The sequence below is a fragment of the Melanostigma gelatinosum genome (assembly GCF_949748355.1).
Source record: "Melanostigma gelatinosum genome assembly, chromosome: 12".
Lineage (NCBI taxonomy): Eukaryota > Metazoa > Chordata > Actinopteri > Perciformes > Zoarcidae > Melanostigma > Melanostigma gelatinosum.
The window spans coordinates 6,138,990-6,151,611 of record NC_136645.1 but is presented as its reverse complement, the minus strand read 5'-3'; the positions used below and the strand labels follow the sequence as shown (position 1 = coordinate 6,151,611).

General features: G+C 42.9%; 1 protein-coding gene across 1 annotated transcript in view; it reads left to right on the top strand.

Annotated features, from left to right (window-relative positions):
* The first annotated feature begins 2,838 nt into the window (after positions 1 to 2,838).
* LOC306785526 (inactive phospholipase D5) overlaps positions 2,839 to 12,622 on the top strand; it is a 28,800-nt gene continuing 19,016 nt past the window's right edge. Inside the window, exon 1 of the mRNA XM_079279944.1 lies at positions 2,839 to 2,925. Coding sequence (XP_079136070.1) covers positions 2,857 to 2,925 — 69 coding nt within the window. The 5' untranslated portion in view covers positions 2,839 to 2,856. The remainder of the gene's footprint in view (positions 2,926 to 12,622) is intronic.

Sequence of the window (12,622 nt, the reverse complement as noted above, 5' to 3'; positions counted from 1 at the left end):
ATTTATCACAGGACCAACAGGATTTAATGGTGTGTTCAGTGTGGAATAAAACAGTCTTTTGCATTTGCTTTTTGCGAGCGATGGAGCACCGCTCACGCACAGCAGGCTGCAAGAGCTGGAGGCAGCGATGGAGCGAAGGCGTCTCTGATCTTCAAAGCTGTTGATGGTTGAGGGGAGTTATTGATTTTGGCTGAGGCATATTTGGCTGACTAATCTTTGGAAGCCGTTGTAAAATAAAAGGTAATTGAAGCCTGTGGTGCAATCATCACAGCGATGTGCTTTCGGGAAATGTATAGCAAAAACACCAGGGGCAGACGTTTACGTTTGAGCTGAGAGGAAGAGGAAGAATCTGTTGCAATGTCAAAAGACAGAAGGTGCTCGAAACAAGCAGTGAAATAAGCATGAAATTGTTTATATTCAGTGAACGGCAAAACAATGAATAATTCTGACTTTTATAGCTTTGTAACTAAAGCTTCATCAATTATTAAACAAGCAAATCTGCATTTTTACTCTTACATTAGGAAAGAGATTCATATTAATACTCTCTGCCCTCTGCACATCTGTTTCAGGATATATCGGCAGTGGTGCACATTTTGAGGAATAAGAATAAAATGACACTTCATAATCAGTGCACTGGGCACATCTAATGTCTTTTAATTTCATCTACAGGCAGGAAAGCAGGAGAGCAGTTGTCAAAAGATATGCATTGACCTGAGAATTTACTGAAAATGGAAGAAGCAAATGAGGCATTCTGTAAAAATAAACTTTTACGTTGGTAGGAAACTTTTATCGCTAGTTTTTATCGCTGAATGTGTAACAAATGCCCCCCCCCCCCCCTGCGTCCCCTTCAAAAGCCCTGAGTTATGGTTTCATAACCTGTGCCCTGCCTCAGGAGTGTTGCAGCTTCAACATTGAAAGTGGTGAGTGTATTTCTGCACTGTATTGTCTCAGTGCCGGTTGAGCCCGTTAACGATCATTCGTGGAAATATTTAGTTCTGCTTCAATCTAGTGAAATGAAAGCTTTTCATCAATTTAGAGACAGGTTTACAGCCTGCCAGCGGCTGTGATGCATTTCTATGTCTTAAATCTCAAAGCCTTTTAGCGCGGCTCAATGTTTATGTTGGCTCGTGTTCAGCTCAGTTCTCTCATGAACCTCACTGCTCAGTATTCAGCGAGCGTTTCCTACTGATACAGTGCAGTCAGCCAGCAGACAGACGTGTGATTGGACTGGCTGAGAGGGACTTTGTAGAAGGACTGTGATTGTTTGTGAGCTTCCTCATGGATGTGCATGACTCGGCATTGTTGAGAAGGAGAAGGAATACTGAGCCACCAAAAGAATTATCTGCCACTTGAAAAAAAATGAGAAAGTAATATGGATTATTTGTCCCATTGAACAGACAAATTAGTAAAGCTATAAGAAATATAACCTCCCACGTGTGGTTGATATTCTATCGTTGGCTGTTAAGTATCTCAACAGCAGAAGCTGAGAGTCAAATCTTGTAATGGTTTCCATTTTAAGCTCGAGTTAAGGTGCGCTGGCTGTTTGCCATGAATGAGATATTGTGTGTGTGTGTGTGTGTGTGTGTGTGTGTGTGTGTGTGTGTGTGTGTGTGTAAAGCATGTATGGCTTTGTCCAAATTCCATTAAAGCCACTTCAAGATTTTAAGCTCTGTTGCTTTTCTGGCAAGCCAAGTTAAGGGTAGAGAGGTACTGCAGCCTCACTGCACCACTCTGTTGTGATGTGCCAAGGTTTGTGTCTGTGTGTGTGTGTGTGTGTGTGTGTGTGTGTGTGTCTGTGTGTGTGTGTCTGTGGTCAGAGGTGCATATGTGTATCCAGGGATAGCACGCCGTCAACAGGGCCAAAAGAGAAACGCAACACACCAGAATAAGAAAAAGAAAAACTCAATTTTCAGTTGGGCAGCGAAACACTGTGAGAGAGAGAGAGAGTTGGCAACATGTAGAGAGGGATGACAAGATCTGATCAGAATTATCTGAAAGAAAGAAGAGTTGCGGTAAGAGAGGAATTGGAATGAGAGAAATCGTGAGAATGAAAGAGTTTATGGAGTGATGAAAGTCGAGGTTTGTCCATGGACTTTCATCAGGGCTGCTGGTTCCACTGTTTTACACGGGGCTCTTTCCTTCCTTCCTTCCTTCCTCTCTGACGCTGCCTTTGCATCACCACAACTCTCTCCATCCACCTCTTCCTCTGTGTTTCCAGAACCCCTCCCTTCTCCTCTCTCCTCCTCTTCCTCACACATACACACTCCCACACCGGGGATGCCTGGATTAGTGGAAGTCCTGATCAGAGTACGTCGGCGTCTCTGGTGTGCTGAGAGCTGAGCCTATCAGGTCTGTGCTCCACTAAACCCAGTCCAGCATTGATCTACAGAGATCTCTGCATTATCATGAGAAGGTGAAGCCCTGCTTTCTGGAGCCACACTGGAAGAGGATGTCCTACAGCCTGTGGACATTTGCCAATAGTGGTGAAGAGATATGATGACAGTGAAAGCTGTGAGGGGATGCATTTTAAGGAATATAATGCTACAAACCCAGATCTTGTCATCTTTTGGTCATACAAAAAAGAAGAGGTGAGGCGGGTTATACTGAGAGCGTTGTTTTAACCATATCCTCAACATCCTATCAGAAGACAACACACTGGAGCTGAATGTTTGCAGCATCCCAAAAAGGAAAGGTTTTCTTCAGCTTTGAACGGGAGATCAACAAGTTGATTGATTCCTTTTACCGAGACGAAGAGACCATCCATCTATCCATATGGAGCTACGAGGGGCCGTAGACCTGAGGGGTCAGGGATTAACGTTTGGCACGCCAGCTCTCGGGATTCCAGCTAATTCCATAATGTCGGCAGTGCAGCAGCGGGAATACTCAGCCGCTGTCTGGCTTCGCAGGAAGGACAAACTGGAACATGTAAGTTCTGAACACTGGAGCTGTGGTCTGAGGAACAGATGGAAGGAGGTCGAGATGATCGTTTGTGACAAAATAATGAACCCTTTGATTAAAGGGTATACAGGCACTGAAGAAGCCAACACTATTTGACGAACACCGTAGACCAGCAAGTAGCTCACCAGACACCAGGAGCTCGCTTAAGTTTAAAAAATGCACAAACATTTGATAACACAAAGTCAATTCATCAACCTGTTCAAATTTCTATCCAATCAAATTCTAACACATCCCGCCTCCTTCTGACAAGAAGAGTGGTGGCTAAAATGTTATGTAAGGACCATAAAAGTAAGTTAGAGATCATGTCTGCTATTGCCAATGTACAACTTGGTGCTCAAGCTCTCGGCCACTTTCACTTTGTCAAGTTAGGTCAATGATGACTGACAGGAATAGAATCAGAAACTATTTGTTGAATGTTTGTTGGTTCCAGTGACCTTAATGTGAGCGTTTGCTGCTTCTCTGTTTTCTATCACTGTCAATTGAATATCTTTGGTTTTGGCGTGTTTGTTGGACAAAACAAGACATTTTAATTTATTCTCATTATATTCACATTTTTTCATTGTTGAGTGTAAGTTATGTTGTGGGAGACATTCATTTCCTGAAGACTTACCTTGATCTGCACGTCTTCACACTAAAATGTAATGATTTACATCATGGGGATGTGCATCTTATCCCCATTTTGTCCCCAGAAGGGAGGTGAGTCCCGACAAAGTGCCTGTGTACGGTAATCAGATTTTTGTCCCCAAAAGACGTGTAAAACACGGGCACACTGTGACTATCGCTACACCGTACGTTTTACCAACTCACCAGATCAGAATATGACAATCCTACACGTCTACAGTGTGAACTTGTGAAATTGTTGTTATCTCACAGTGTAACAGTCCTTTAACATCTTAGAAGAACATTTGCAGTCAGCATAGGTTCATGTAACAGGAAAGCTTGTGGCTAATAGCTATCAGCTGGCGCTCTGCTGTCATCCACTTAGTGCATCTAAGTGGATGTCATACTGTTAGGAGTCTTTGGTTTATGGCTGTATGGATACATACATTTTATGTTCGCTTTCATTTCACATGCCTGGTTTCTAATGCACATTGCATTTGAGGTAAATGACCATTTCAGGTTTCTATTGAGGCCATTGCTGGATCCAAAGTGTGTTCTCTGTATGCTCTGAAGATGGACTCAAAGTAGACGAGGCAGCAGCTTACAGTCCGCATCAAAGACGGGGAAATCTCTCAGGGGACTTTTAAAGGTTGGCAGCTCAAAGTAGAGCTGGCTTCTCACACTGATCGCATTTTCAATTTCATGGTGCCCAGTGCTGGTGTGTAGACTCAGGTTTATCCATCTTCCTGACACTTGTCTACCATTAAGTGTCAAATACAAGTAGAAATGGCCAACAGAAGGATCTATGGAATCCATTTTGGAAGCGGGCAATCACAGATACAAATAATAAAGTTTTGATTTGGAGAACAGAGGTTACATGTAAAATCATATAAAGCGATTTATCAAATATTCTGGAACTATAATGAAATAAGAAACTTCTGTTGTTGGCTGTTTTTTGGCGAAACCATGAAATTTAATACCTGACAAATCACAGGACTTCCTCACATCTGGGATAAAAACACACACAACGTGGAACTCAACTCTAGTGAAGAAATAGTCCTTTAAAACTAAACCAGAGCAGCAATAATGTCTTCTGCAGCGCCGACGTTTGAGTCAAAGACAGACATGTTTTCAGTTCTGTGCTCCTTTCATTTTTAATTGCTGAGTTTTATCTGACAGTTTTCCAGCAGGAGGAGACGCTCACCTCCAGCTTTTGTGTCATAACTGCCTCTCAACACTTCAGCTCAGGCGTAAAGCAGCTTCCTCGCATCGCTCTTAGGATGGCTTTGGTTTTTCACTGAGACGTCCCAGTCATCGTTTGCCCTTTGACAAAAAAAACAAAAACCACCAGTGTCACTGTGATCGGTTAATTAGGGGTGTTTTCTCATACACGTTAGACAGGATATTCTATCTGTGTGGTAGATGGAAGAGAGCCAGTGGAAGGGAAACCAATACAATGAGAGGGGACACTCTCCATTGCCTGCAGCGGCTGATTAAAGTTAACCCAGCTTATTAGGATTTTTATACACCCAAGTTATAAGGGTCCTTTTGGAGACAATGAGAGAGACACATTTCTGTTGGAGGGATATGTTGCTGCTGTGATTCAGATGTTGGTATCAGACAAAATAAATCAATGTATGTAGAGCGTTTGAGACCAGGGTACCAATTAACTTGATGCTCGGGGTGTTTGGCTCCCTGTTTGGCAGCTTGGCTCAAGTTCAGCTTCACTTTACTTGGGCAGCGATTTAACGTCGTGCCCGGGCTTCTGTAGATTTTAATTAAAGTTTTCCTTTTTGCAGTTTGCTGCCTAAAATGTTTGATGCTGCAGCTGTTCGACAAATCAAGTTGACGATTCACTCATCGATTCACTGCTGAACCAAAATCACAGAAATCGATGACGTGGATCAACACTCCGAACATTCATTCTGCCTTTCAGTCGTCTTGCGGCTGTCTAAATGCTGGTGGCACATAATGAATCACTGTGTTTTGGTTTCTCTTGCTGTAAACAGCATAAATCCATCTGCAGTGAAGAAGTGTTTGTGCTGTCACAGAATATGGCAGAGTGACGTACTGCTACAAAAGCAAAAGTAGCAACACTGCAATGAGAGTCCTGCTGTCAGAATGACTTGAACGAAACATATTAAAGTATAAAAGTATTATCAGCTCAATATGTACTCATCAGGCATAACGCTTCCTTGAGAGTGCCACTGCATGTTATTGTACATATATTATTATAACTGCAAATGTATTAATATGTAAACGGCGTTTTAATGTCTGGTTGAGGTGAAGCTAGTTTTGACTGATTTCACTAACACTTTACTTTAACCCCTATTTATGAGCAGTATACACATTTAATAATATGCTGTAATGTAGCAATGCACCTCTCAGGACATGTGTAAGTGTTAATGTACTGTATTTGTCACGAATACAACAGTACTTTGACAACATATTTTGTATTATTACAACTGAGTTATGGAAACAGTAAGAGGAAGTATAGATGTATGTGTATACACACATATCATTAAACAGTTCTGTTTACATCTACATCATAGTGTGATATAAAGCGTTTAGTCAATGCTCATACTGCTTATAAATGCTGGACAGAGGTGTTAAAATGAAGCGCTTCTTCTATTTTGTATAGATCAGCTGTTGAGCAGCTCTGGTAACACATTAGATTTCATAAGCTATTTTATGAATGTTTATACATTGATTTGGTTGATATCATTTAGAGCGGTAGAGGGAGCTATTGCCCAATGTTAAAAACAGTTTCTGTGCGTCTCTGTGAACACATCTGAGAGTGTGTGTGCAGGTGTGTGTTACACACCACGATAATGAACACCATCAGTTTTAACGCTAACTAATTGAATGTCTCTCTGCAGGACAAAAGCGTTTGAAGTATGCTGGCTGTCAGTTTTACCATATGGGAGCTTTAAATCTCTCTCATCTCATTTACTTTAATTGGCTGTTATATTTTTTTTCTTTACTGTGTGGCGTCTCAGACTCCACACACCTTTTACCTCTCTCTTTCAGTCTCTCACACACACACACACACACACACACACACACACACGCACACACACACACACACACTAGCCGAGGCAGATTAATGGTGAGAATCCACTGGAAGCCCTTCATATGCTTTTTCATGAGGTGAACTAATTAGGCAATTAGCTGAAATTCATTCGACTCAAAGAAAAGTTATTTTAGTTTGAAAAGCGTTACACGAGTGTGATTGTGGGGGTTTCACTGATCTGTGAAACCCATACTGTATGTCACCGAAATGTCAGAAAGATTTAAATGTGGCGTAAACATCTGTGTGGCTCAATCTCCTCATGTTTTATAAAGAAGCTCTCTGGCTCTTTGCAGCATTGAGCTCAGCGCAGAGGTTAAATAGGAGTTTCTTAAAATGTTTTTTAAATTATTCCAGTATCTTGATTTGTTGGAATGTGTTGTATTGAATTTCACAAGCGAACAACTCATCGCGTATAGCTCTCAGACATCCTTAATGAAGTGGATGAGCTCCAGATTGCATCACTTAATGCCTTTATTGCAGAGTCTCTCTCTTCAACATCTGTGTGGTTGTGTGTGTCGGGTTGCAAATGATTCATGAAAACAGACTAGTCGCTTTTTGAGCAGCTTTTCTGATGCAAGATCCCTTCCTGTCCGCGGGGATTATGATTTCTTTCCCACAATATATCTGATCTTTTCATTCACACCCATCTATGATGAACATGGAGGCGGCTCAGTGAGGCTCCGGGGATCAAACCTCTGGGGTTTGCTTAATAACTCTGACAGCTGGTGACACTGGACCAATTCATGTTGATTAGTCTTTAAGAAGATGTCCAAATCATACAGATGTTCAGGTTAAAATGAGGCTACATTTGGTTTCGTAGAGACCTCCGTTGTAGACTTACAGAAATAGGTCGACATTTTAGGAAATGTGTTGAGAAGGAGCGCGTAACATTCTTAGGCAACTTTGCAACTTGTGCATTGGTCCCCTCATCGCGGCAATTAGAGACTGTATCCTGTCTTCACACCCCTGAGATCCTGCGGCAACAAGATTTTATAGCTACTAGTGTATTTCCTGTAACAAATCACCATCTGGTGCAGATAGATGTTCCGCTTGTATGAAGAGGCAAAATCACAACATCGAGCAGCTGATGTTTGTTGGTGAAGCACTTTTCAAGGTTTTCACCCCCCGACAGAAGCTGTGAAACTTCAATGCATGTGGGATGACACACACACGCAGCCTGACCCCTTCATGAAGCCCAGCATCTGCCAGCTCCCCACCACCTACCTGAGGGCAAGGAGAGCTATCTGAAGACTGAGTAATGACCTGAGCCAGTTGTTTTAGCGCGCACACACACACACACACACACACACACACCAACACCAAACTGTCACTATAAGCCAGGGCTGAGCGAAGAGTCCCCTGTCCCGTGTTGTGAGCATCGCCAAGTCAGCAAGAAAGTCACAGTTCTGCAGAGCGACGCAATTACGAATACTCTCCATCTTCTACAGATGGACGGCGGAGACGAGTGCTGATGCTGCATCGCTGACGCCTGTGACAAACACATACACCACCTGAGAAACTGACACATCCTACACCAGAGTATCATCATACTAGTGCCAGATTTATGTTCATGCAAGAGGCACTGTCGTGAAAGCTCCTGCTTAGACGTGTACATGACGGTTTATTAACTGTATTGGTTTTTATTTATAGTTCTTTAATGACCCAGTATCCCCTCGGGGATGAATGCTCCTCTGATGTGGAACACAAAGACACACACAGAGAGAAACTTCAGCGCTCAGAGGCAGTCCCAGCAGGGAGAAATAAATCAGCCATACGTGATTGGCTATTGATCTGATAGCATCTTATATTCTGTAGATCCCTGTAGAGGTTCTAAAGGAGCCATGCAGATATGTACTATAGATTAAACAAGCATGGATGAGATGAATACTTAAGGACTGAAAGCCTCTTAGATGTATGCTTGTGAATCCATCTCTTGACATTTCAGGATGAATATGGGGTTAATATGAGAGTTAGGATAATATTAGTGGATGATTTGAATCGCTATCTTCTTGTCACAGACTGTTGAAATAAACAAGAAGAATATCCCATGATACAGATGAGCAGCTCCACTCATGGGCAAACATAACAATCTTTCGCTTTAACCAAAGATCATAACCTTTGCAAGTGATTTGTGAATGTTGGTTAACTGTTTACTGGTGTGTAAGTGTGTGCTGTTGCTATTGAGCTGTTGTATTGTTGTCTGACATGCACAGAGATGTGGAGAAGAATGCCCCCTTGGGAACAATAAAGTCTTAAAGTCTTAATGGCATTGGCTGACCACTGACCGACAGAAATGAAGTATTTCCTCCATACCTTCTCCATTGTGCTGCTCTGACCTGTGAAGTGCAACAGCACCCTCTGCTGGCCGGTCCGTGTCAGTACACAGCTGCAGGGCAGAGACTGACTTTAACAGAGATTTACTATCTCTGCTCTGAGAAGGAGCTGTGCTGCATTGCATACTTTAAAAACATGTGAAGTTAACCTCCAAGAGTTACTTCACGATGACTGTTGAATACCACGAGGCATCTCTTTCTTACAGCTCTCTGTCTCATTCGCAAACAGCAACAGGAAATAGGATTATTCGTGTGTGTGTGTGCAATACTTGCTGCATCATATGTGATCAAGCTGAAAGCAAAACTAAATAGTGAACGAGGATGTAGAGTGATGATACTTTGTAGCAGTTTATAAAAGTATGAATGCAAGTGTCACTGATCATAAAAAATAAATCAGTGTATAATTGTGTTTTAGTCACGTGGAGATTCATTAAGTGAGCACAAAGGCGGCTCAGTATCAAGCAGTTAGGTGAGAGGAAGGAACAAACGTTTATTCATTCTCTCTTCCTTCCCTCCCTCTGCGTCTATATGGGAGAACAGAGAAATGTGAGCTTTCTGTTAGAGGGAAAGGGTGGGGAGACGGAGGGAGGGAGGGAGAGTCAGAAGGAGGTGGACAAACACACGATACGGTGAGACGAGAGGAGAGAAGGAAAGTGAGACAGAAGAGGGAGGACAGGAAGCATAGAGAGAGGAGAGGAGATGATGGTGAAAGTGAGGATGGATGGATGGAGGCAGATAGGCATCGTGTGAGGATTTAGGTGTGTCCTGTGTTAGAGTTTTCATTCATTTAACAGGCAGGAGGAGCAGACACACACTCACTCATCTCACACACACACACGTGCATTTACGACCCATACATTTGTGCTGCGGAGAGAGGGACCGGCACCCCTGGGACTCTAGGGGAAGCGACAGATTTTACAGATCACACACACACACACACACACACTATCTCTGTTTCTCTCATCACACACCAGAGGAGCACATGTGTTGTAGAGTGGACTAGCGACAGATGGATGCGCCATGAAGGTGAGGTCTCCTTACGATACATTTGTCTGTCTGTCTGTCTGTCTGTCTGTCTATCTATCTATCTATCTATCTATCTATCTATCTATCTATCTATCTATCTATCTATCTGTCTGTCTGTCTGTCTGTCTGTCTGTCTGTCTGTCTGTCTATCTATCTATCTATCTATCTATCTATCTATCTATCTATCTATCTATCTATCTATCTATCTATCTATCTATCTATCTGTCTGTCTGTCTGTCTGTCTGTCTGTCTGTCTGTCTGTCTGTCTGTCTGTCTGTCTGTCTGTCTGTCTGTCTGTCTGTCTGTCTGTCTGTCTGTCTGTCTATCTATCTATCTATCTGTCTGTCTGTCTGTCTGTCTGTCTGTCTGTCTGTCTGTCTGTCTGTCTGTCTATCTATCTATCTATCTATCTATCTATCTATCTATCTATCTATCTATCTATCTATCTATCTGTCTGTCTGTCTGTCTGTCTGTCTGTCTGTCTGTCTGTCTATCTATCTATCTATCTATCTATCTATCTATCTATCTATCTATCTATCTATCTATCTATCTATCTATCTATCTGTCTGTCTGTCTGTCTGTCTGTCTGTCTGTCTGTCTGTCTATCTATCTATCTATCTATCTATCTATCTATCTATCTATCTATCTATCTATCTATCTATCTATCTATCTATCTATCTATCTATCTATCTATCTGTCTGTCTGTCTGTCTGTCTGTCTGTCTGTCTATCTATCTATCTATCTGAGAAAGGAGATTGATGTTGTGCTCTTCTTTGGCTTAGAGTGCTTTACGCTCAAGTGGCTTTTTATACTGTGAATACGTGTGTGTGTGTGTGTGTGTGTGTGTGTGTGTGTGTGTGTGTGTGTGTGTGTGTGTGTGTGTGTGTGCAGAGAGGGATTCTTGAATGTAGTGCAGGATTGGAGGACAGTTGTGTTGGTGGCGTTCTTGTTTCCAATAATCAGATTCAGATTTTGTCTGTTATACACTGATGTTTACATGATGGGACGTATCTTCATGTGTGTGTGTGTGTGTGTGTGTGTGTGTGTGTGTGTGTGTGTGTGTGTGTGTGTGTGCATGAGGAAAGTGCTGATCCTGACATGGTTTTGTTAATATTTCATTCAGCGGCTATCATAGTTTGCAGTGTTGTACACCTGATAAAGATGCGGATGAAATTACACGCCAACCTTGAAGCAACACTGTTACTGTCACAGACTGGACTCTGTGAAGTGCGTCTCTGTTGCTGGGCAGAGCAAGCAAGACTTTTCGTGTTTCTTTGTGCTGCTTCATTTGGGAATGGAAAGATTTGATCCCATACGCATCTAGTATTTAGTTTATGAAAACTATTTAGAGCTAGGACAATAAATCGACTAATTGATATGTTGTATAGTGTAGAAACACAACAACACAATTCCCCAAAAAGTGAGATATCCCTTTAACTGAATACAGGAGTTCTCTTTTCATTGTGCACTTCATCACAACACAAAACAAAGAAGGCTGAAGGAAGACAAAGCTCACTCACTGTGATCTGAGGAGTATTACTGTAATAGTGTTTCACTGTAATTTTATCCAGCGTGTGCCATAAAATCATCTTGGACAGCTATACATCATCCCCAGAGTTTCACAGCGAGGTTCTCTCTTCAACATAACTCCTTCTTTCTCTCTGTCTTCCTCTCTGATTCGTCCTCTTTGTCTCTGTCTCTCTCTGTCTCCTGGTCCCATCAGTGTTTTCAGCCTGGATGCACACAGAGCTCTGCCTTTACAAGTGGACTGGCCTAGTCTGACCCACTACACTCAGGCTGTCAGTGAGGCGAGGAGAGAGAAGAGCTGGGCTATTGCTGTCATGGGAAGAGAGAGAAATGCAAATAGGCAGAGTAAATAGAGAATGGGAAGGGCAGGGAAATTAAAATCTGCTGTTGTGACACTGTGGAGAAGAGGAGAGGAGAGGCGAGGCGAGGAAACACAGAGAAGGGGAGAGGAGAGGAAACAAAGGGGAAGAGGAGAGGAAAAACGAGGAGTAGAGGGGAGGAGAGGAAACGAGGAGTAGAGAGGAAACAAGGAGAAGAGAAGATGGGAGAAAATGAGGGGAGGAGGAGAGGAAACGGGGGGAAGAGGAGAGGAAAGGAGGAGTAGAGGAGAGGAAAGGAGGACTAGGAGAGGAGAGGAAATGAGGAGAAGAGGAGAGGAAAGGAGGACTAGGAGAGGAGAGGAAATGAGGAGAAGAGAAAAGGAGAGGAAACAAAGAGAGGAGAAGAAACTAGGAGAGGAGAGGAGAGGAGGGCATGGGGAAAAGAAGATTCCAGAAAAGGTGGCGTGGCAGAGAAAAAGAAGAGCTCAGACAGCATCAATATTCTGGCTACACACTCCCACATCGGTGCACATGCACGCACGCACACACACACACACACACACACACACACACACACACACACACACACACACACACACACACACACACACACAAACAGACCCATCAGACCATGGTGCAAAGCGCCAGCACACTGTGGAGCCCAAAACACCTGAAATGGTATCCATGGCAACCAAAACCACTGGCTCCCTGCATGTTTGTCGGAAACACACAGTGGGACAGATGCAGAGTCACTGCGATACCTCTTGAGAGACGGGTCAGTGTGG